This window comes from Acyrthosiphon pisum, chromosome A1 (assembly GCF_005508785.2).
Source record: "Acyrthosiphon pisum isolate AL4f chromosome A1, pea_aphid_22Mar2018_4r6ur, whole genome shotgun sequence".
NCBI classification, from domain to species: Eukaryota; Metazoa; Arthropoda; class Insecta; order Hemiptera; family Aphididae; genus Acyrthosiphon; species Acyrthosiphon pisum.
This window is the reverse complement of record NC_042494.1, coordinates 20,674,564-20,700,963: the sequence shown is the minus strand read 5'-3', so window position 1 is coordinate 20,700,963 and position 26,400 is coordinate 20,674,564. Positions and strand designations below refer to the sequence as shown.

The following is a 26,400-nucleotide window of genomic DNA, read 5'->3' as shown; positions in this document are numbered from 1 at the left end:
ATAGGCCGACTTTTTTGGGAGGGAGTTTGGAACTTGGCCTTTTTTCACTGTTATGTTTTTGTTGGGGATATCATTTATTTTTGCGGGCTTCAGCGTCGTGGATGACGTGTTGTTATTATTTAGTTATTTATTTATTTTTTTTATTTTTTATTTTTTTTAAATTAATTTTTTTATACGTCGTAAATTTTCTCTTGTAAGACCGTTTGGGTTTCTGTTGAGGAGCTGAGAAATTTGACTCTTGAGCGTTGTCAATACCAGGCAAAGATATCCAAGTACGGTCTTTTATTTTTCGTCGTCGAGACTTTTTAGATGGAATGTCTGTTAAGTCTGGCCTATACAAAGTTCTTAGACGGTTATACTTATATTCAACAATGGCACTATTCTTGGCTTTCACCTGACAGGGATCAAAATTAATTAAGTGAACTCCCTGGAGGCTCGTCACCCTGGAGAGGGCCACGTACGCTTGACCACACGAGAAAGTTGAGTTGCGAACATCTAACAAAGCATTTGGTAAACTTAATCCCTGACACTTATGGATGGTAATAGCATAAGCTAAACAAATTGGGAATTGATGTCGGTCCCCACCTAGCGCGGCTATACACCTAGCGCGACTGTACTGTGGTGGTGAAACGGAAAATGTTTGTGATCAGGCGCGCGCGCTGCGATGTTCATGCGCGGGCGTACGACACTACGACCTTTCCTTTCTTGCCACCACAAACCACACCAACACGATGCGTCGCGATTACAATACGATCGTGGCTATTTCGATAACTAATAATTCCATTCAATTCATAAGAGTATGCATTATGCAATTTGTCATCAATGTTTTTTGTGACGTTATCACGTAAAATTATCGTCTCAAACCGACGAATATTATTAAAATATTCTGTATTTGTATGAGTATATTATATTTTGTATTTGAATAAAATAAATGTACGAAAACATGATTATGTTTTATAAATATATATATATGTCAACTACAAACAATTTCTTATTACCATATTGTAACGCTGTTTGAAAGTAAACGTTTATGCGTGCTAAGCGCGTCACTTCATACGTTTAGAAATACACACTCTGGAGAGGCATTCATTTTGAAAAAAATTCGATTTTTAGATTTATCCCTTTAGTTACACTGCAAAATCTACCTTTGTGCCAAATTTCACGTTTCTACCTATACGGGAAGTGTCTTATAATTTTGATGATGAGTGAGTCAGTCAGTCAGTCAGTCAGTAACAATATTGCAAATTTTGAAATCCTGCCATTTTGAAATGGCACAACATTAAGGGCTCATTTTCTGACAGCGTCCTAAACTACTAGAGGTTAATCAGTGTTTTAAATTTCAAAAGTTTATCTTAAGAGGAAACAGAGATATATGGGTTAGAAAAAAAGAGCGAATAGCTCTACCGTGCGCTCAGATCATGTTTTCCGAAAGTTTTTATTTCTAAAAGCGCAATGATTCAAAGCTAAACGATTTGTAATATATTATATTACAATAATATATATTTTATTTTCGGAATGGCAACGTTGCCCTTAAAAACATGCGGAATCGTGTATAAATGTATACCTATTATAATATATTATAGGTATGTTATATTATGAAATTTGCGCAGCCGTGTATATGGGTGTATGTATATCAATGAACAATGGCTATTAAAATCTACACGAATATACTCCACTGAATATACTTATATCTTAGTCCGTGACTTAAATATTTAAGGTTATTGCACATAGCCCATCATATTGTTATTAAACAAAAATAAAATTGTAGCGTTAGGGTACGGTTCATATCATAGTATATAATATCATAGTACCTACCTATAGCCAGTATGAGTCATCCCCACAGTTAAAGGTATAATTATATCTTTAATCGTGGTCGTCCCCTTACGCTGCTATTTTAATTCCTTAACGTGATAAAATGATATAGTGGGGGTACTATTGCAATAACCTTGTATATTTAATCGATGATACACATAATATTGATGGAATGTTAATTGTTTTATATTAGATACACTATATTGTTTAATAAGTCACAATAATGATGGATATTTCTGAAAACCGATTAATTAGTACAAAGAGTTCTTGGTTTCATACTCTCGGGTAATAATTTATTTATAAACTAATAATACCTATTACCTATCTATATAAATTATAATCATTTTAAACAGTTTTTGTTGAAATATAACTCATTGCAATTCGTACGTGGGGTACAAGTGAAGAAAAAGTGCAACAATAATACACAAGAAACCATTTTACAATTTACATTTCTACACACTGATAAATTACTGGAAATTTTTTTTTGAGATGCATTACACATTTTTCTCCATTTACAATCAACACATTTGTACGGAGCATTACAAAGAAAACAGGTCATGCAAAAAGATAAATTTTGCACACAAAGTATAATTCTACTAATTAATAAAATAAAATTTAAATACTTAAATAATTATTTAATATAATATTTCTAAACAACAATTATTAAAAAAAAAATGTATTATTCGCTCATTTATTAGGTACATATAAAAATTATAAAGGCAATTCTATCTTTGATTTGCTTACCTAATTAATTGATAAAATCATTTTAATTATCTAATTAAATTAATGAAAAAGTAAAGGTGAATAAAGCTACTTGAAAAAAAAATTTTAAATAGAATATATTTTATTTTCAGTTCACAATGCTGATATTTCATATTTCCTCCTACCATTGATTAATTAAATAGCATAAATTAATCAATAATCTACAAAAAATTGTATATCAAACTTTTCTTAAGTTTGTGTAAACAATTATTATACTGTTGTATAACACCACGTGTTACAAAGAATTATTATCATTTTTTTCAATTAAAATATAAATTAAAAATACTTTAAAGTTCAAAATAACTAACATCTAATAATCTATCTGTAAAGCATTAGTTTTAAATGAAATGATTTACCTCCAGTACCTACTTTTATAGTAGTGAAGACACCAATCACAATAACCTAGGTACCATAATATTGAATTAACAATTTTTAAATTTTAAAAATTTAGAAGCAAAATGCCATATTTATTCATATTTATTTAATTATCCACTAAAAGTACTAAATACATTAAAAAAAAAAATTAGTGATAATATCGACATTCGACAACATATTTTATATAATTGTTAGCACAGAACTATGGACCCAACATTCATAAACTTTAAAAATGTATACAATACCGAGCTACCAAGCAATACATTTTATACATATTACACGAAGTCTTAAATGTTAGGTAACAAAATTACATACCTCGTCTGAGTCCTTTAACGGTATATCGATTGTGTTGACCATTTTTAGATGGTCAAGCGGGACTCTACGAAAGAAACAAAATATATGTATAAGTAATAGACACTCGGCTTGTCGTTATCGCGATACCGTTTGAGGCTTTGGCGAATATCGTTTTAATATGACGTAATTAGTTATAATGTATATATATGACAGACGTATAGGGTGAGAGTGAGAGAGAACGCTTGGCCGGAGAGATCGAGCTGGGGCCTGGGTTCTGGGACGATAGACGTGAACGTAAGAGCAACCGCTACGGCACCGCGTCAACAACATTAAAATAATAATAATAATAAATTACCTAATAGTGTGGAGTACAACACTAATCAGTTCGGTACTTACCTTAGTCTTTTGACAGTTCGACAGATGCAATTAATTAACAAAGAAAACTCAGTAACTTTATGAAAATAACGATTTTTATTTGATGCAAACAATTAAATGCGCGAGATGAACTGAGATGCTGTCGACGTCGATGCGGCGTCTAAAGACGTCATCCAAAGGGGCTAATATTTCTAGGAGGGGGGGTGTGACCAACGCACACCCTTACAGTGCCGGCGCAGTCCAGGGTGAAATCGTGTGATGGTGATGCCAATATGCCACCAATAGCAGAATATATATAACTATAATCGTGAGTTATAGTGAGTGAGCCAATCATAAGCATATAAAAAAATTATAGAACAAGAATAATTTAAAATAATGTAATTTTTACAAGTTTAAACAACAAAAAAAGTTGGGTAAATGGATGTCGCTCTGCTGTATGGTAGGTTACAAGTGGGTCACTGTAACGGGTGGTGTTAAATTTGAATTCAATGATATGATATCATTGTATAAGGAAAACGATTCTGAGCGAAAACGGTCAGTCAGCTTAGGACTGATTAATCGATAATCGATTTTTATAATGACTAAATAACCGATTGATTGATTTTTTTTAATGACTGATTAACCGATTAATCGATTTTTTTTTTTAATGAAGATTAGTGTGTTGGTGTAAAGTAAACACGGACCCACACAAAATGGAATAGAATACAAAATCTCTGAGTTCTGAAAATAGAAGTTTATTCGAACCATCAAAACAACGATTACTCATCTTGTTTATTCGAAAAATTCGATTATTTGATTAATTGGAAATTCAATTATTTGATTAATCGGAATATTGATTATTTGATTAATCGGAAATTTGATAATTTGATTAATCGGAAATTCGATTAATTGGTTAATCGAATTTCGATTATTTGGCGATTAATTGAATTTTATAAAAACTGTAAAAAAATCGATGAAAAAAAATAATCGTCGTAATAATCGATTAATCAAAATAATCGAACAGCCCTAAAATGCCAGCCTATGGTATTACTTAGTATATTTGATGATATTATTGTGAATAAAGCAATTTATAAATAATTTATTTGTTTTAAATTTTCAATCCTTAGCTATAAAAATTGAACATTTTATAAGTTTTAAACTACAAAATAATTATTAAATTTCAAATTTGATAAATTTTGTCAAAAATCGAACTTTAAAAGCTTATAAAAAAAATCGTGCCTATGTATTTTTAATATTTTGCAACTGCTATTGTAATAATATATATTTTTTTCACGATTTTTTTATCAACAAATAAAATATTATTGATATTTATAGAAAAAAAAACTAAAAAAAATTAAAAACTGACAATGTCGGTAAACGGTGGCGTCATTTCAGTTTTTAATAGAGGGGGGCAGAGGTGGATTTACCCATAGGCCACCAAGGCACGTGCCTAGGGCGCAATACTTTTTGGGGCGCAATTTTTTGGTTAATTTTTACTTTTTACTTTTTCATAATTTCATAGTTATATTTATCTAAGTTTATATTTTATATTAAATTTTTTTTTGTATACAACTTGTATGAAACTGGAGAATGGGTCACGTCGCAGTAACGTCTTAATTTATAAGCTATAATAACCTTGCCGCTTGAGTGTAATCTTAAGACCGGCGCGCGTCGCGCCGCACCGCCACCGCTAGAGTTTCGTCATCGATACTCGACGAGGCAGTTTCCGTCGTTGCCTATGTTAATACATGGGAGGGGGTATACGGGTGTGCGGCGTCACACATACAATATTGTGTATGGCGCATGCGCAAAACGCCAGCCAAGGCAGTCAAATACAAGTAGATAGAGTTTATAGATCTTGAGTCAAATACAAGTAGATAGACTTTATAGATCTTGAGTCAAATATACTGCCTCGGGCCGCCGCCTGGTACATTGCGTATAGCCACTCTACTAGCATCTACTAGCTAGGTGGGGGGACAGCTCGCACAGTGCTTAGTAAATTATTTGATATTAACTGGAATGACCCGCCTCCCCCCACACCCGGCACTACAATAAGGGTGCGCGGTAATAATAATATATAAATAATAATAAACATTGCGATGACGCGCGATGCTGGCACTGTCGCCCGTCTACTGCATGGTGCATACTGCTCAGTGCTCGGAAATCTGTAATAATCTGTAGTAATCTGTAGTAATCTGTAAATCTATAATCGATTACGATTATAAAGACTAGAGTGCTCACCATTTTAATCAGTACCTACCTAGCTACCTGCCTACCTATAAGAAAACATAAATTACAATATTAAAGATTAAACATGTCCAGTAAAAAGGTGGGCACCAGTTTAAAAAAATAAGGCAAGAAAAGTTGGCGAAACAAGAAGAAAAAAATTTGTAAATAAATATAAATATAATATAATATAATATAAATATAAATTTTTATAGTTTTGTTTTATTTCATGGAACATTAAACCCCCCGGGAGCAGTTTGCGGTTAGGTGCCCACCTTGCCCACCTTGTAACATTCCCAAATTTCTCATGTAGCGATTTCCTTATATTGTTACAATTCAAAAACGAATAATTGTAGATACATGAAAATTTCACTAAATGTTTATTTTATCAATTCTTATACTTGATACAATTTTCAAAATATTTTAACTTGTTTTTAGCAGTTACAATTTTTTTTATAAGCATTTAAAGTTAAAATTTTGACAAAACTTATCAAATTTAAATTTGAATAGTTATTTTGTAGTTCATGAATAAAATGTTCAACTTTTATATCTAACTCAGGATTCAAAATTTAATACAAGACTCCATGTAAATAGGTTATATATAACCTAAATTACTAATTACTTTAGTCACCTTAATATCATTATAGTAGGCCGACTCACCGTTTTTGCTCAGAATCGTTTTCCTTATACAATGATATTGTATCATTGAATTCAAATTTAACACCATCTATTACAGTGGCCCACTTACCCATCTTTTTAGATTTTCGTCTTCAATTACAAGTTTTTTTTTATCTAAATTAGATTTTTAGCCTCAACTAGGCTTATTTATTCTATTTATATTTTTTTTATTAAATCGGTAATTTTCTGTCTTTGTCTAACACACGCGCAACATAGGATTATAGAAGTGTTCTATTGACAGCGTACCAATCAATCTAGTCAATCGATAAGAATTCTGAAAACAAATTTGAATTCAGTATAAAGTCTACACTGGAATGTCAAGTTCAAGGAATTTATCTATTCTGTGGTGGTACGTACTACGTTGTCAATAGAACTCGTTTATAATCCTATATTGCGTTAGACAAAGACAGAAAATTACCAACTGGAACCGCCTTAATTTAAGACATTTTTTATTCAAATTAGATTTTTTTATTTAATACAATTTTGTTCTCATAACTATTAAATATAGATTTTTGTAATGCAGGGCTATCCCCCCGCTACAAAAATGTTTATAGGTATTAGAATATGTACTTGCAAATTTCAAAAAGCAAGACACAAATTGTTGAAAATTTGTTACAAAATATTGGCATTAGTTTGTAGTGGTAAACGGTCACTTTATACGGTCTATTGTTTAAAAGTGCCAAACGTGGACATTTTGTACGGACAGGTAAAAAAGGTACATTGCAGATTGTGGACACTTTGTACGGTAGGTTAAAAAGGGCTGCATACTAGTAAAGATTACTGCGAAAAAAGGTCAAATCCAGATTGCGGCCCGAGTTTTTTGTGGGTACAGGTGAGTTGCGGCCCGGGTTTTTTTTTAATTCAAGATAATTTAATCTTGACTGATAAAATATAATCACAGTATCCATATTTTGTTTCCAAAAATATGTAAAAAATAATGTTGATCGATATTGATATACTATAAAAAGATTTGCACAGCATATAATTAACTTAAATATTCGCAGAAAAAATATAATTGAAAAAGAAACATTTATTAGAATAGCTACGAAACGGTTAAAAGAAAACCAAATTGACAAACTTGAATTTATACAAATACTATCATACAAGCTTTTACCAGTGCCATAATGCCTACGAAGTTTACTCAATTATACTAACATTTTTACCAGTGTGAACATTTTTTAATGAAAACAAAACATTTTAATATCAGATTTTAATGTCAAAAAATAATTTTTAACCTTAAAAAATATCATAGTATACGTTTTTGCCAGTGCAAAATTTTTAAATAAAAACAAAACATAATTTTTAACCTACCTGTAGTATCTACTGATGCTACAGACAGTCTTAAATCTAAATACAAATGTGAAGGAAAAGGAAGCTTTTATTAATTTTAATTTATATATTATTTCAATTAATTTGATTTTAAATTTCGGGCCGCAATTCGTAGGTAACCCAAAAAAACTCGAGCCGCAATTTGTATACACCCCAAAATAACTAGGTCTGTGATTCGGAAGACATTTTTACCGCAGGACACAACTGTAGTAGCCACTCGTAAAAAGGTATATTGCAGAACGCGGAACACTTTGTACGGCCGAGTGAAAATGTTCATTTTAATTTTTAGAACGCGGACACTTTGTAATATTATATACATAAAGTATACATTATAAAATATATAAGTTTATATGAAATAAATATACCTATTATAAGTAGTATAATATATAATATAAATTATTAAAATAGATCTATTCTAAATAGAAATTAATAAATCAAAATGGCCAAACAATCATTAATATGATTATAAATCTTAATTTTATTATATTATCAAAAGTTATGTTTAAGTAAATTAAAAATATGTAGAATATAAATATCTGTAAATCACAAATAAAATATAATATTGAAAAAATCTTTAAAATCTACATGTAGAATATTATACGGAACTTAAAAATTCGAAATTTGTCATTACCTTATTTTGATGCTGGTTGCCTGGTTACATAAATTGAATAGTTTGTTATTGTCAGCAGCACGGTTTAAGATATACAGGTTAGATAACGCCCTACTCAATTGTACGAGGCGTACGCGGTCCGAAAGTGTTACGGTTCATTAGTGCATATTTTCACTACATCTATAAAACACAAGCAGTAGATAAGGCTAATATTAATATGTAAATGGAAAATGCTAATAATAATAGGTAGTATGTATAGCAAAAAATTGTGAAACTTGTTACAATATTTGTGAATGAACCTGTTACACATTTATTAAGAACATCATTTTAGATTCTGAGCTAAACGATAAATGAATTGATTGATGGGAAGGTGAATATAGTTGGTGCATTCAAGAGGTTAAATTAAAAAAATTCCTAATAGTTTTCAAAAGTGACGGGATAAACAACATAATAATTAAGGAAAGACGGGAATTTTTACTCAAAATCGGGTTTTGACAAAATACCTACATGCAATTTTGAATGGTTGTTTATATTTGCATTTTCTATACACGATAAAATTTTCAAAATATTTCGATTTGTTTTGAACTGTTTAGGAACATTTTCAGTTTCCAATTTTATTAGTTTTTTTTTTTTTCATTGAATCTCAATAAAACATTATTTATTGGCTAAAAATGCTTGACAATTTAATACAAGGCTCCTACTATATATTGTTAAAATTACATTTGAAAAAAATTAAAAATCCTTAGTCACAGTTTTATTTTATAAGCATTTAAAGTTCAAATCTCAACAAAATACGAAAAAATCACGAAAATTAGCAAATTATTTTGAGTAAAGAATTCATAAAATTTTTTTTTTTTAAATCTAAGATTTTAAAATGTAATACAAGATTGCTTATAAGATTATCTACCTTTATAAAAAAAAAATGTCTATAAGAAAGTCAATTTAAATTTTTATGAGTTTTTGAAGTTCATATTTTTACAATATTGGATAATATTATTCACTCAATTTCTTATTTAGCGGTTTCGTTATTTTATTGTTAATCAAAAATGAATAACTGTGATTCATGAAAATATTTTAACTCTTTGAGCTGTTTACGGACATTGTCAGTTTTCAATTTTTTTAGTTTTTTTTTTTCTATAAATTTGTTGGGGGAAAACCCGCGAAAATGTAATGCAAGGCCCTGATATATTGTTACAATAGCAGTTGAAAAATAATAAAAATATACATAGGCATAATTTTTTTATAAGTATTTAGAGTTAGAATTTTGACAAAATTTAATAATTATTTTCTAGTTAAAATTATATAAAATGTTCAATTTTTACAGTTAAGGCATAAGCGCAACTAAAGGGGGGGGGTCTGGGGGGCTTAGCATCCCAAGACTTGTAATAGCACCTCAAAATAAATTAACCATTTTTTCCTAAAATATTAACAAATCTTTAAAAATTAAACTGTATTTCTAATTTTTTAAATTTTTTTTTTATATTGCCTATGATTAATATGGTAAATACGAAATATCATAAGCTGTATGCTTGTATTTATTTTAAGAAAATAATTTATGTCAGTATGATATAAATTATTTTGTATTTGTTAAGAATATTACACATAATTTTACAGTATACCTATGCACTAAACTATAACATAGAATATAGAGCAGAATAAAAATCCCCTGAAAAAAATCCCCAACCCTAGGAAAGATAACCCCCAGGGCCCAGACTATAATATTACTGACAACCACATGACATTTTAAAAACGTAATTAGTGTGTTATAAATATTTAATTACAAATATATTATTATACTTATATAATATAGCCATATAGGTATAATTTTCATTAAAAAATTAATATATCATGAATAATATTCAAAAACTAACAATAATATCTATTGTTTTGTTTTATATCACGATGTGAAACAACATATATTAATAATTCTTTTAAAATATTACTGATTAGGTACCTACATTCATTAACTATTGGTTTAATATTTTTTTTTATTTTATTTGATGGATCGATCATTCGAAATATTATTATTTTATAATGTTTTAAATATTAGGTAAAACTTGTGAAATCTTCTTCTAATAATAATTTTTATTATTTACATATCGTTAAATATTAGGTAACGTAATATTTTATTTCGTGGATATATTATAATATATAGTAGAAAGGTATTAAGCAAAAAATATTATTGTTGATGTTTGAAAATTATAATATAAATATTAAAGAAGCACGTAGGTAAGAGGATGTCGCTCCGATGTACAGTAGGTTACAAGTGGGTCATTGTACCTATAATGGATTGTATTAGACTTGAATTCAATGATATAATATCATTGTATATGAAAAACAATTCTGAGCGGGGATGGTTTGTCAGTCTGGATTTTTTATATCGTTATTATTTATTATATCATGTATAAGTTGAATGAATATCATAATATTATAATTTTTTATTAGTTTCTATGTTGATAAACACAGCGATAGAAATTAAAATCCCATTTTTAGCGTTTTTTCGTAATTTTTCGGTGGTTTTTCCCGTAGCATTAAATAATTATTGAGAAAATCAAAAAATGTTCTATTTAAAGTACCATCTTGATCCAATTATCTAAAATATAAGGTACTATATGTTGAAATCGAAGAACTCCTTCTGGTAGAAATGGTAGTATATATAAAAAAAATAAACACCACTGTAAAACATATCATTAATCATTATCCGCTCAGAATCTATCAATTTATCTATCATAGAGAATGGCTCAAACGACTGTAAGACGAAATATTTAAATTTCTTGTTTTGATGTTGAAAATTGTTAACAAGCTTACTCATATAATATTTACTTATACCTATTTAAATTTAAATCATCTATTAATATTTATAAGCTCTTCATTTGTCAAAATATGGCAAAAATGGTAATTTATATACAAAAATAAAAAAACAAGTTATTATTTCAAAACCAATATCTCTTAATAGTAATACTTGAAAAATCGTTGATGTAATTGAATTCAAAATATGGTACATCCTGTTTTTGAGGTAATATCTAAAATATCTTCAAAAAATAAAATGCCAAATTACCAATTTATGTGTAGACAGCTTTTAGTCGATTCACAATTAATATGTGTTATAGATTCCATCATCCTCTAAATAGGATGAATGGATATAAAATTGTTTATAACTCGTCAACCACAGACAGAGTGGTCTTAGATTAATGTGAAAAGAATAATTAAATTACACAAAACAAATTTACTACAACTTTTTTATAGAAACTGAAGTCAACAAATTCTGTTAATAACAAATAGCTTAATGAATTTCAAATTATAAGATGTGATTGGGAGCAAAGAATATCTGCTAGATATTAAAAATCGACGGCGGCAATTGTTTGTTTCAAATTATTTTTAGCAATACAAGATGGAAGAGCTTTAAATGATTACAAAGAGTGTACTTAAGCAAATATAATTATTACCTTGCCACATTGAAGAAAAAAAATGACACTGAGATCGTCAAAACAAATATTTAAAATATTAAAATATCAAATTTCCAATTTATCAATCGTCTAAATTAAGGTAATATCAAAAGGAAATCACATGTTTTATACATTTTCATGAAAAAAGATATCAGATATAAATTTTAATATCATACTAGCTGTGACATCGTGTAGTGTGATTCTGTTTTTCATTTACAAATTCTGAAGTTCTGAACTTTGAGAAGATCTACTTTACATCGTGGAGCGTGGATTATACTTTAATAAAATCTATACTAAGTTATATTCGAGGTTATATTGTTATAACATATATTAAATATATAACTTATAAATTATAATATTATAATGGTTTTTACTTATCAATAAAATTATCATGTAGACATGTGGTTAACTTTATCAGCGAAATGCAAATATTTTGGAGTAATATAATATAATATCGGTATAGTTTATGTTCGAAGTAATTGATATCGAAGCAGTGTTATGGTTGATAATGTTGTTAGCCCATAATATATCCTTTGTATATAATTAATATTTAATAATAATTAATTTTATTAGTATATAAATAATTAAAGAGTAGAAGTAAATAAAATATAAATACTGATGGTACTCGTAATAATTTTTATTTCAAAAATAAATTCAATAATTAGTGATAAAATTTTTTTACATTTTTCAATCATTCTGTATATCCAAGAAACACGCTGTATACATCCAAAGATAATGTTATGTTACGTTAAAAGGTTATCAATATTGTTAAATTACTTATATCCAGACGTAACAACAGTCAACAATAATAGAGAATACCTAAATATATTAGAGCAGGTACCTATGTTATTGTTATCGATGTTCGAAGACATCGTCATTTCAGGGAAAAAATAAATACACACACTAAAAATAAACAAAAAATAAAAACCAATTATTTTACCATTAGATTCTTGAGACAGTACCTAGATCACAGACTTCTATTCTACACTAGATAGGGAACTCCTATACAATTTACATTGTTACAAGTGAAGCTCAGCTGTGGACGGCCGTCTTTTTGTCGGTTGGGAAAACATTTCATTTATTATACAAAATGTATTAGGAATAATATTTTTTTTAATGGTCAAATAAAATGGTAAATGTAAAATGACTTATATAATATATACATATATATTTTAAACTATATGTTTAGAAATACTAAAATCTTCTTAATATATAAAATGAAGATCAGCTGACTACGAGATCAGGTGTCTGCAAGCCACCCATGGAACGGAAAACGCCAGCTAAGTGAAACCGTGGCGTAAAAAATTTAACACCGCTCCGTTTCTATAGTCCGCTCGACCCACGGACTAAGATAGTATCTTAGTACGGTGGCTCGACCCGTTCCCGGCGATTCCTTGGCGCGTCCAATCGCGTACTTTCGCCGCGGCGGCGGTCGGTTGGTTTTCAAATGCTTTTTACGCCATTTTTCGCTAGCTTCGGTCGTTATTATTGTTTTTTTTTCTTTTCGTTTTTCTCGATTCGTTTTTTCCATTGCCGTTTTTGCTATATCTGTTAATTTTATTTTTTTTGAAACCCGTGGATATGTGGTTTGTACGCAAATACGGTGTGTAGACTTTAAAATTCGCGTTCACGAAATGTCAGTCGGTCTTCGTTCCAACGCACAAGTGTACAATTTTGTTTTTGATTCAATAAATATTGCATTATTGTTAAGTCTTTAATAACGTTGGTATATTGCTTAACCTAAACACAATTTTGCGGTTTGATATTAAATAAATGTATCATTCAAACATACATTATAATAATGTAATCATAATAATAACGGTCAAATCATTGAATAAATTACAATTAAATAGTTTAAACAGTGTGTAGATACCTACATCAAATTATATACGATTACATCGATGTATATTGAATATTATATTAGTTTACGTCGCTCCGTTGATACACAGCGTCACAGCTTAAGTAATGAAGTTCTAACCGTAAGCAGCAACCCAAATCGTGGCGTAGTAGGCTAGGCGTAGGTTCCCCAAACGTAGGTTGCTAGGCAGGTCCGAGTTCGAATCCGTCGTGCGCTCTTCCGGGCGGCGACTCCCCGTGCCCTATGGTATAACACGGCCGCCCGCAGCTCGAATTTTTTTGCATTTTTTTTTCGATTTATTTCACGTTTTTTTTTTATATTAATATTCTAGAGATTAAGTTAATATATAGTGTATGTATCTATATGTTATTAATTTTATCAGGAATTATAATTGCACGTTCCTTGAAATGTCCATTGTTATATTATATAAATACATATTATATTTATTTTTATAATATAAAGTTTGTATTTTTCGTAAATTATTTCGTAAGTGGAGTACGGTAAAGCACGATTGAGCATAGAATATTTTATGCGATGTTTCCACATTCACGTGGCCGAAATTTTCTAATTTATTATTTTAACGTATTATTTTGATGTCAGACGCGAGCCGTGAGCCGAGCCCAGCTTTATCGACAATGTTATTGATTAATAAATTAGTTACGGAGCAATAAAGTTCCGATGTTTTAAATATTTAAAATTGGGAGAAAATATAAGATAATAAATTAAGATACAATTCCAAAATTATTATAAAAATAATATCAGTGTTCGATCACCCATACTCTGTAGTATTCTTGATTTATAAACCATGCAATTTTTAATTGATACCATATTTTTATTTTATTATTTTCATAACTATTATTATTATTATCATCGAACAGATTTATGAAATGTGACTATTTCATAAACTATGAAAGAATATTTGGTATGTTATATTTTGAATTAATATAATTATTTAAATAAATATTTTTGTATAATATTATAATATAGCTTAAAATGAAAAATGGCAACGTTGCCGAGTTTTTTATGCTCAATCGTGTAGGTTTTCTTTTGTATTCCGATTTCCTTTGATACACCGACAATTTAGCTCAATCGTATCGCTAAAAAGGTGTTTTATGCTCAATAGTGTCTCAGCCGTTGTGTGATAGTGTTTTCACTTATAGCCGTTCGTCGTCGGGTCTGCAATGCACCGCAGGTGGATTGCCTACCTGATTTGCTGTAGCATATTGTCTGCGATCCAACGAAGTCAGATTGCCTACCTAGGTGACTAACTTGAAAGTTAGGTAATCGATTTTGACTTGCTAGACACTCATGGTTTTCGACACAACATGGTTTTCGACTTTACACTTTTTACATAAGAAAAAGCACCGGACATGCGACGGCTCATACCACTCTATCCGCCGCAGGTGGATTGCTTATTTTTTTTTCATCTTAGACGGGCGATGACTGACTTGCTAGACACTCTAAAATGCAGGTTTTCGAATTTAGCTGGGGGATGGTATCATTGAATTGTCGATTTTCATGGGCCATGGGAGATTTCTAGACACTGAAACTGGACTTTTAAAATTTCCCGCCTTCGAAACGAGACCACCATAGAGCCAGGCCTTATTACAAAATCCCCTTCTATTTAAGTGTGGCATTTATAATTCGACTGTGTCTCCAAAATCAGTACTCACTTACAACTAACACGGGGGGCTCGGGGGTCTAACTATATTTTCCGTTCTTCAGTTACCTACGCTACCAACGTGGTCGGCAATCAACAGTAGATTGTTTACATACCTGATTCCATACGCTTCTCATTATGTCCGCAATTCGATTGCCTACCTATGTGATTTGATGACTGATAGCTAGACAATCGAATACACCGATCGACTCTACACTTTTTAACAACACAGAAGATCGTATCCAGCCTATCCATTTACAACGTTTGTGACGGATTGCTAGACGCTCTAACTTTTAAACATTCCCGTTAAAACGCTAAGCCCTATCTCCAATCCATATCAATAATCCTTATCACAAATCATAAATTTTCGTCTTACAACTTTACTGCCCACGACTTTTATAATTCCAACAACATTGTCTCCAAAATCGGTACCCACTCTCAGCGAGTCCAACGGGTCCCGAGTTACACTTAGAGCTATAATATAATATTTTGAATAATATTAATATGATCTAATCTGTGTTCGGTGAATATTATTCCAAAACAGGGATTTATCAGGAGATAGGTAAATTCCAAATGGTCACACTGGTCATGTAAATGTTAGGTTATGTTTTTATAATCAAATTTATTTGCATTATCAGTGTTAGTTTGCAAAATTTCATTCCTAGAGAATAATAAAAATGCCTGATAGATAATTCAAGTAAAAACTATACAATTTCATTTTTGTTCCTTTAATTCTTATATTAAAATAGGTATTTAGAAAGCGCTTTAATCACAATAAATAATTCAAAATGAGTTCAATTGGAACTGGCGTAAGTATAATGTTTTGATTTTTTTCAACGGCAATGTCCATTTTACATTTTCGATTGTTTAACGTAATTTATTATGTACAATTCATAAAATTAAAGATGATGATAATATTTCATTACATTTTTAGATTTCGTAAAATATAATACATGTGAAATATTTTTTTTACAGTATGATTTATCAGCACCTCAGATTTTGCCCGATGGTCGAGTATTTCAAGTTAAATATGCTTTCAAAGCAATTAAAAATAGCGGGTAAATACCATGATATAGTTATTTAATTATTATATTATTTTTAATTGGATCCATGATTTGTATTTGTTAGAACTGCCATAGTTTTATGTGGTTCTGATGGTGTCGTTTTTGCCGTGGTGAGGTTGGTCAAGTCAAAACTTTATGAAGATTGTACAGGAAAAAGATTATTCAGTGTGGAAGATCATATTGGAATGGTAGGTTTTGAAATATATATGTATTTTTAGCCTATCATATAATAATAAACTTTCCATTTAGGCTGTTGGAGGATCGACTGCTGATGCCAGTGCAATATTAAATGTCGCACGTGAGGAAGCGAGATCATATCGTCAGAATTACAGTATGCCCATTTCATTGGAATATTTAAATGAAAGAGTATCCGAGTACTTACGTATTCATACATTGTACAGTTATATTAGGCCATTTGGATGTACTGTTATTATTGGTTCTTATGATCCTCAGGACGGTCCTCAAATGTACATGATTGATCCAGCTGGAGTATCATTTGTATGTTTTTGCTTATTTCTTTATAAATATTGTTAAATATTGAATTTTTTATAAAACTAATTTCCAAAAACCAGCACTAACACAAAAAATGTTAGTTCTAGCTCAATACTATTATAGTACCTGCTTATATTAAAAATTTTAATATTAATTAAAAAATCTGTGCTTTGTTAACATATTTAAAAAAACTAAAAATGTAATATCTCATCTATAACTGTTTGTAATTTTAGGGATATTTTGGATGTGCTATTGGTGAAGCTAAACAAACAGCCCAAACTGAAATAGAAAAATTGAATTTGAATACAATGACATGTAAAGAATTGATTAAAGAAGCTGTTAAGATGTATACAATTTTTTTTTATTTTGTATTTGTATGGGTTTGACATTTTATTTATTTTTTTTTTAGAATTTACATGGTGCATGATGAGTTGAAAGATAAACAGTTTGAACTTGAACTTAGCTGGGTTGGTAGCCATACTAATGGAAAACATGAAGAAGTTTCAAAAGAAGTATTTGATGATGCATTGAAATATGCTAAGGCATCTCTGGATGATAATTCTGGTTCAGATGGAGAGTAAACTATTGTTAATGATTTAAGGAAAATTGACTGTTTGTCAAATTAACGGTACATAAGTTAAAAAATATACTTTTTTTTTATTTAATAAAAAACAACATTTTTGAATTTGATTTTAACTTATTTTTTTACCTTATAATAGATATAGTAATAAGTAATATATTTTCACATTATACTATTACATAATTTTTCTTAACTAGGTACCTATTTTGATTTCTGACATAGTTATGTCAAGTGTCTTATAAACACTTATTTATAACAATATAATACAAAGAAGTAATTATCACATAATTACAATATCCAAGAACACAAATAACAAAGTTAACAAAAATGTTTTATAATAATAACATATTAGTGTACCTATATAATAAACATATTATAAAATATCTATGTGGTCACTAATTTTGACAATTTCTTTTTAGTGGTGTTTAGGTTTTTATTATTTTGATTTTGAATATATGTGTATTGTCTCATCCTCATTATAAGGTAATGTACTGTATACTTGTTAAATCCTGCACCAGATTCCCAAGTATCAACTACATCCTCTTTCTTAAAGTGGTAACGGCATACTTTAGAATTAGTTTTAAAACTAACATCTAAAACTTTTTCGGACTCATTCCGTAAAGGAGAAGTTTTAGGAACACCAAAAAAACTAATTTTTAAATCCTTATAAGGACATAAAGGCACACAACATGCCATTTGTATTATTATACTATAGAAAATAACCAAAATTATAGCAATATAGTTGATTATTAAATTATATTAACATAGTAAAATATCAAATGATAATTAATATTATGTTTAAACTGTTTAAAATATTTAGTGGCGCAACTAGGGCTAAAATTTTGGGAGGGCTGTAGCCCCCACCTGATATTAAATAAAAAGTAAAAAAAATTTAGTTAATTGTTTTTTATTTTTTTCACTATTTTCAATTAGTAATATAAATAATAATTTTCCTGAGCCTTATAATATTGATGAAATACAATTAACTCCTCGGACTAAACGTTTAAGAAAAAGTTTATGTGGATTACCAAAAATAGGAAGACCAAAAAAGTATGTTAATTAAATTAGTTATATTTATAATTCACAAGTAAATAGTAACTTATTAATTATTGTGTCAAAGTGTACAAATAGTTTAAATCAAATCATTAATTTTTACAGTAATAATCCTGAAACACAAATCAAAGAGCTTAAGACAAAATTAAAGAAAATATAATGTATTAATAAACAATTAAGAAATGATAATCAAAAGGCAAAAGAAGAGAATAAGAAACTGGAAAATGAATTGATTGAAGTACAACATAAATCTGATTCAAGAGCTAAGTACATAGCTTCTGTTTTATCTAATTTTTTTTCACATGGTCAAGTGAAAGCAATTCATATGGGTCCAGAAAATTCGGTGGTCTTCTGAGGATATTTCTAGTGCAATCAGCCTTCAAAGTGTAAATCCAAAGGCATACAGATATCTCTCCAAAAAATTAAATTTTCCATTGCCATCAATATCAACCCTCTGTCGAAGAACACAAGTAATGACTTTGCGTCCTGGTTTTATTGATGATGTTTTTTCTGTAATGAAAGGAAAATCTGAAAATATGACAGACCTTGAAAAAATAACAATAATATCATTTGATGAAATGTACTTACATAATAGAATTGAATATGAGCCTCAAGAACAGAGAATACTAGGACCTCACAATAATGTGCAAGTTATGTGTGCACGTGGATTATTTAGCCAGTGGAAGCAACCAATCTTCTTCGATTTTGATTGTGATATGTCGGTTACTATTTTAAACAATGCAATAAAAAAACTCCATGATGTTGGGTTTTTAGTAGTTGCTTTTGTGTCAGACATGGGACCAAAAAATAGAGGCCTTCATAAAAAATTAGATATAACTCCAACCAAACCATATTTTGAGAATCCAAGTATTCCAGGTGAAAAAGTATTTTGTTTTGCAGATACACCACATTTGCTTAAGCTTATAAGAAACCATTTATTAGATAATGATCTCATACTTGCTGATGGTCAAGTTATAAATAGAAAGCCCTTGGATAAACTAGTGGACATTCAAACAGCACAATTGAAACCTGGATGGAAACTATCAAAGACTTTACTAGATGTTAAAGGGAGTGAAAGACAAAATGTAAAAGCGACAGCAAGAGTTTTATCTGCAAATACAGCCAAGGCAATACTTTTTGTTGGTGATAATCAACTTTTTAATAGAACAGGTGCAGAGAATTATTACAAAATAACATCTGACTTTATTCAAATGGTGAATGACTGGTTCGATATTCACAATTTTATTTTAACAACCAATTTGGACCACATCCGGCTTTTGGAAAGGATCTAGATAAACAAATTGATTTATTGAAGAAAATGTCATCAATAATTGAAAATTTAAGAGTCAATAAGCATTGTTCAATGTTGCCTTTCTAACATGGTATACTAATAAGTAATGCATCACTTATACAACTTTTGCCATACTTACAGGTAAAAATATTTCCAGTAGTCTAAAATTGTTCGGCAATAATAATAATAATTATTATTATAATAACAATATATCTACTAATAAAGTTATACTACTACTACTACTACTACTATACATTTAATACAATCATAGACCTTATACTAATATATATACCTAATATATATGTATAAGATATATAAATACAATTTAACTAACTAAAATAATGACTATAGATAATAGTAACAAAAAGCTTATAAGTTCTTAAAATTTTAAAAACTAAATTTATACTAATTTATTCCTTTTTCAGGATCAATTCAATGGTATAACATATATATTAACTCGTCGATTAAATCAAGATATTTTAGAACATTTATTTTCATACTTACGAGCTATGGGTCACTCATTTGACCATCCAGCACCATTAGAGTTTATTTATAGACTCAAAAAATATATATTGGGAAAACACTCTTCGGCAGTATTCAGTTTGCATAAAAATGTTGAAGATGATGTTATGACAAATAATTTATCCACCAAACTTCTAGAAAATAAAAACATTTCAAATGAAAATGATGCCAATGAAGCTGAGAAAGACATTATACTTACACAGTCAATTTTTGATGCAATACTTGATGGCAATGATTTAATATTTGATGAAGATGAATTTGATTTTGAAATAAAAAATATGAATGAGAATATCAATAATGATATTATATCAATGGCTGGCTTAGAATATATCACTGGATTTTTAGCGCATCATTTCAGAGCTAAATATCCACACTTGATGTCTAATGGTGATATGAATAGTTCTAGTTGGATAGCTTATGCTTCAAGAGGTAACTTAACAGTGCCCAGTAATAAATTGATGGATGTGGCCAAGGTAATGGAGCATTTTTCTATACAATTCCATGGAGAATACTTTTCTAAAGACATTTCAATAATTAGAAAAATAGCTGATAAAGTCATAAATTATTATAAAGGAGATTGACCGGTACCAGAAAAGGTTTTATTATACTTAATACGTACAAGAACTTTTATTTTAGTTCATGCTATTAATGCTGAACATAAACAAAAATATGACAACATGAAGAAAAATAAGAAAAAATTGAACAAAGTCTTCAACATAATACCTAAACTACACGCATCCTCCAGTAACCAAGTCATTTTCATACCACCAACCAATAATCTTATAATACATAAAAGTAAAAGATTTTAGTTTTAATAAAATAGAAATTGAATAATTTAGAAATGTAAAAACACATAAATACAGAAAATAGTTACCTATTCAAAATGTGTGCAAACAATTGAAGTATTTTCATATTATGTTCTCTAGTCCTTTACACATTCATTATCCCTCACCTTTATTAATATGACTTATTTAGTTGAGTAGTTGAATTGAAAAAAAAGGTAAACAGTGTATAATAAATTAATAAATCCTACTTGGTAATGATCCAATATTTAATACATTACAAAATATTACAATATTATGCATTACAGCATTAGTTAAATATTATGTTTACATTATATAATTAAGTGATAACAATAATTGATAAAGAATGGTGACCCTTACGCTGCCATTTTATTTTATTTGATAACAATAATGGCTATATGCAATAACCTTGTATATTTAAGCCATGGTTTTCACGTGTTTGGCCTTAGCCTTTCGTTGTTTGGTGTGTCCTACAACAATATTACTGTTCCGTTTATTTTTCGAATGTTCGATTGAGGTAGTCTTTTATTACTATATTATTATTTACTATAAAATATCGTCTTTTTATAGTATTTATATTGTCAAATTTTGTTGGATACAAATTTACAAAATCTCATAATTTAAAAATGACTATTATTTGTGCCGTCAAATTTTGCAACAGTAAAATGTCACTAACAAAAAAAATTAGCTACTTCAGATTTCCAAGTGACCAATTGAGGTGAGTGATTAGTTTGTTTTATAATTTTCATGTGTAAGCATTATAATTTGTTGATATACTAATTTATTTTAGGTGTAAACAATGGATGGGAAATTGTCATACTGTACATTTGCTAAACAAAGATCCTGCTATTTTATACAAAAATTACAGAGTATGTTGTGTTCATTTTGAAGACAATATGTTTTTAAATCCAAGTAGTAGGAACCGTCTTACAATGAATGCTGTGCCAACAATATTCAGTGGTAAGATTTTGTATATTAAATTTAATATTTTTAACACTAAATGGAAACTATTCTAATTTGGTTTTGGTTTTGCTTTTGCTTTTGCTGCGACTACACGGCAGAGAGATGCATATGATAAGTTCAGCCAACCAAAATTCTTCTCAAAAAATAATCTATTGATGCACCCCAGGGCCTTGAGGGTATCCAGTGAATTACAGATTTTGACTTAAGTTTATTTACATTAATTTAATTATTATATATTATATTTGTCTTCTTGTAAAGTAAGTTTTTTTAAGCTGTGCAATTGTAAAATTGTAATTTGTTCATTATAATTTCATACAACAATGAATTTTAATTAAATAAAATTTATTATACTATTATCAAATGTAAAGGTTTTTTTCAATGCTAATGCCCTAATGCCATGCAAATGAATGAACAACTTTATATAAAAATAAAACTATTATTTATAGCTGAAATATTATTGGAGAGAGAAAAGGAAAAGAAATTGGAAGAAGAAAAGGAAATACGAGAATTTGAGGCTCATATTGCAATGGCATCATATTCCAGTTCATCAATATTCATTATCTTACAGTGATAATGTATGTACAAATGTCAGTAATGTATCTAGTTGCTCTTCCATGTCTAGTAAGCTACAAGTTTCTACTAGTGATTTATCTTGCCAAACTCCACTTTATCTCACTATCAAAACTCCAAGAAAATTGAAACTATATAATGAACTTCAGTCCAAAAACAAAGAAATTAAAGATATGAAAAAACAAATGAATGCCATAACTCAACAATTAGTACAAGTTAATACTGTTGGACAAATGTTAAGTTTATGCAAGCGGTTTTTACCTCCTAGTTTATTTTTAATTATAAATACACATCAGAAATACAAAAGCAGTTGGCTATAGGTATTGTAATGAATTTAAACAGTTAGCTTTAACAATTTATTTTTTGGGGCCAAGGGTATATAGGTTTTGCGAACAACTCTTGACCTGTCTAATCCATGTACACTAAGACGTATAACAAAACATTATGAAATAAGACCGGGTTTTAATGATTTAATATTTAATATTTTACAATTTAAAATACAAAATATGTTACCCGAATCATTAGAATGCGTGTTGTGTGCAGATGAAATGTCAATAAAAAGTAATTTATATTATAACATAAGTAAGGATGAAATAATAGGTTTTAATGAAACAAACAATCGAAAAACATATGATCCAGCAAAATTCGTACTTGTCTTTATGATTCAAGACATAAATGTTAATTGGAAGCAACCGATTGCTTATATTTTTGTATCAAACAGTTCTTCAGGTTTTGATTTGCAGGACATAATTTTAACCAGTATTATTAAACTAGAAAATATTAAAATTAATGTTAAAGCATTTATTAGTGATATGGGTTCGAATTTCATAGGCCTATCAAATAAACTTAAAGTTAGTCACGAGAGGCCTTATTTTGAAGTTAATAATAAAAAAGGTGGGTGAGTGGATGTCGCTCTGCTGTACAGTAGGTTACAAATGGATAAACCTAACCTAACCTAACCTGTATGATGGATAGTATTAATATTTGAATTTAATGATATAATATCACTGTATAAGAAAAAAGATTCTGAGCGGAGACAGTTTGTCAGTCTAGGTATTAGACATACCTGTTATAGGTATAATTATCTATAGTATTAAAAAAAAATTGACCTATAATAGGTATCAATAATAAATTCCAAATTAATCATATCACAATATCCATTAGGTAACGCGTTATACATCAACAACAAACTGTGGCACTATCATAAAAATATAATAGTATACTTTAGAAGTTTCAAGTACCCACAAATAATATTATACAATCATTACAATCACAACAAAATAACTAAAATAGTTATTCCAGGTTTTTTAATATGTAATTTCGTCCAAATTTGAACTTAAAATAACTATAAAAATAAACTGTACTTATGTATTTCTTGGAATTTTTGGTAACAGAATTAAATATTTACGTGAAATCTTGTTTTAAATTTTCAATCCTTAGATATAAAAGTTGAACATTTTATACATTTTTAACTACAAAATAATTATTCAATTTTAAATTTGATACATTTTGTCAAAATTTCAACTTCAAATGCTTATAAAAAAAATGTGTGCCTATGTATTTTTAATATTTTACAATTGCTATTGTAACAATAAATCAGAAACCTTGCTTCAAACCCTTTAATTGATATGTGTTTTAAAGTAGTATTTTCTTCCCTTAAATGCTTTTGTAGTCTAATACTTTTAGGAGGTGTTTGTAGAGTTTGTTTGTCTTTATTATTACCGTTAACTAATGGTAATGTATTGGTATTATTTCTACATATTTTCCCTTCATTTTGAGTTTATAATAATTTAAATTATTTGATATTTTTATCTTTTCTATTAGTCTTACACATTTTATGTGTACCTACTACGCTTTGAAAATTTATCTGTGTTTTATCCCAATGTATTGGGATCATAGGAAGAAGGATTCTATATTAGATAGAGATAATTATTTTTTATTTAAAACCATATTGTTTGGAAACTTGTACTGGTAAAGGGACCAACCAATAATCAGCTAATTGGTTGTTGTGCTGTTTAAGGTATTTATTGATAAGATTATTAAGTTCATTAGGACCAGGATGTCCTTCTCTATTGGGTAGTTCTCCATCTAGGTTTATAATTTCTACTCGTCTCAAACCAACGGTTGGTTTTTGGCTTTCTTCTTCGTCGCTATGAATTAATGCAACTTCTTCATAACTACAAACAAAATCTTTATTTTTAGTACCAACCAATCTTTGATTATAAGTATTAACAAATGTATTAGTATTATTACTACATTGTATGTCATTTTGAGTTTTTAGTAATTTAAATGATTGGATATTATTATCTTTTCTATCAAACCCTTTAATTGATCCGTGTTTTAAAGTGGTATTTTCTTCCCTTAATTGTTTTTGTAGTCTAATACGTTTAAGAGGTGTTTGTAGTGGTTGTTTGTCTTTATTATTACCGTTAACTAATGGTAATGTATTGGTATTATTACTACATATTTTCCCTTCATTTTGAGTTTATAATAATTTAAATTATTTGATATTTTTATCTTTTCTATTAGTCTTACACATTTTATGTGTACCTACTACGCTTTGAAATTTTATCTGTGTTTTATCCCAATGTATTGGGATCATAGGAAGAAGGACTCTATATTAGATAGAGATAATTATTTTTTATTTAAAACCATATTGTTTGGAAACTTGTACTGGTAAAGGGACCAACCAATAATCAGCTAATTGGTTGTTGTGCTGTTTAAGGTATTTATTGATAAGATTATTAAGTTCATTAGGACCAGGATGTCCTTCTCTATTGGGTAGTTCTCCATCTAGGTTTATAATTTCTACTCGTCTCAAACCAACGGTTGGTTTTTGGCTTTCTTCTTCGTCGCTATGAATTAATGCAACTTCTTCATAACTACAAACAAAATCTTTATTTTTAGTACCAACCAATCTTTGATTATAAGTATTAACAAATGTATTAGTATTATTACTACATTGTATGTCATTTTGAGTTTTTAGTAATTTAAATGATTGGATATTATTATCTTTTCTATCAAACCCTTTAATTGATCCGTGTTTTAAAGTGGTATTTTCTTTCCTTAATTGTTTTTGTAGTCTAATACGTTTAAGAGGTGTTTGTAGTGGTTGTTTGTCTTTATTATTACCGTTAACTAATGGTAATGTATTGGTATTATTACTACATATTTTCCCTTTATTTTGATTTTATAATAATTTAAATGATTTGATATTTTTATCTTTTCTATTAGTCTTACACATTTTATGTGTACCTACTACGCTTTGAAATTTTATCTGTGTTTTATCCCAATGTATTGGGATCATAGGAAGAAGGATTCTATATTAGATAGAGATAATTATTTTTTATTTAAAACCATATTGTTTGGAAACTTGTACTGGTAAAGGGACCAACCAATAATCAGCTAATTGGTTGTTGTGCTGTTTAAGGTATTTATTGATAAGATTATTAAGTTCATTAGGACCAGGATGTCCTTCTCTATTGGGTAGTTCTCCATCTAGGTTTATAATTTCTACTCGTCTCAAACCAACGGTTGGTTTTTGGCTTTCTTCTTCGTCGCTATGAATTAATGCAACTTCTTCATAACTACAAACAAAATCTTTATTTTTAGTACCAACCAATCTTTGATTATAAGTATTAACAAATGTATTAGTATT

General features: G+C 28.9%; 3 protein-coding genes and 1 long non-coding RNA gene across 4 annotated transcripts in view; 2 read left to right on the top strand and 2 right to left on the bottom strand.

Annotated features, from left to right (window-relative positions):
• Positions 1–3,766, bottom strand: part of LOC100163982 (RNA polymerase-associated protein CTR9 homolog) — a 17,401-nt gene extending 13,635 nt beyond the window's left edge. Inside the window, exons 1-2 of the mRNA XM_001944036.5 lie at positions 3,640–3,766; positions 3,265–3,328 (exon numbers count right to left, since the gene is read on the bottom strand). Of these exons, the coding sequence (XP_001944071.1) occupies positions 3,265–3,306 (42 nt within the window). The 5' untranslated portion in view covers positions 3,307–3,328; positions 3,640–3,766. The remainder of the gene's footprint in view (positions 1–3,264; positions 3,329–3,639) is intronic.
• A 12,330-nt stretch (positions 3,767–16,096) lies between these two features.
• Positions 16,097–17,645, top strand: LOC100161215 (proteasome subunit alpha type-3-like). The gene is made up of 6 exons (XM_001945115.5): positions 16,097–16,213; positions 16,380–16,462; positions 16,533–16,656; positions 16,718–16,966; positions 17,194–17,306; positions 17,370–17,645. Exons 1-6 carry the CDS (start codon positions 16,193–16,195, stop codon positions 17,539–17,541), a joined length of 762 nt encoding a protein of 253 aa, XP_001945150.1. The 5' UTR covers positions 16,097–16,192; the 3' UTR covers positions 17,542–17,645.
• Positions 17,646–18,365: 720 nt separating this feature from the next.
• Positions 18,366–20,056, bottom strand: LOC115033672. Its single transcript, XR_003838965.1, has 3 exons — positions 20,024–20,056; positions 19,182–19,881; positions 18,366–19,121 (listed from the first exon to the last, which is right to left on the bottom strand). It is a non-coding gene; the product is annotated as an uncharacterized LOC115033672 (long non-coding RNA).
• A 1,548-nt stretch (positions 20,057–21,604) lies between these two features.
• LOC100571611 (52 kDa repressor of the inhibitor of the protein kinase-like) lies at positions 21,605–22,444 on the top strand. The gene is made up of 3 exons (XM_029486162.1): positions 21,605–21,927; positions 22,000–22,169; positions 22,271–22,444. Exons 1-3 carry the CDS (start codon positions 21,836–21,838, stop codon positions 22,282–22,284), a joined length of 276 nt encoding a protein of 91 aa, XP_029342022.1. The 5' UTR covers positions 21,605–21,835; the 3' UTR covers positions 22,285–22,444.
• The last annotated feature ends 3,956 nt before the right edge of the window (positions 22,445–26,400 follow it).

Excerpts from the sequence above, each read along its gene's own strand:
- LOC100161215 (XM_001945115.5), top strand. The coding sequence starts at position 16,193 with ATGAGTTCAATTGGAACTGGC. Across the intron at positions 16,463-16,532 it reads AAAGCAATTAAAAATAGCGG|AACTGCCATAGTTTTATGTG; the intron begins GTAAATACCATG and ends TGTATTTGTTAG. Across the intron at positions 16,657-16,717 it reads TGGAAGATCATATTGGAATG|GCTGTTGGAGGATCGACTGC; the intron begins GTAGGTTTTGAA and ends CTTTCCATTTAG.
- LOC100571611 (XM_029486162.1), top strand. The coding sequence starts at position 21,836 with ATGACTATTATTTGTGCCGTCAAATTTTGCAACAGTAAAATGTCACTA. Across the intron at positions 21,928-21,999 it reads TTTCCAAGTGACCAATTGAG|GTGTAAACAATGGATGGGAA; the intron begins GTGAGTGATTAG and ends AATTTATTTTAG.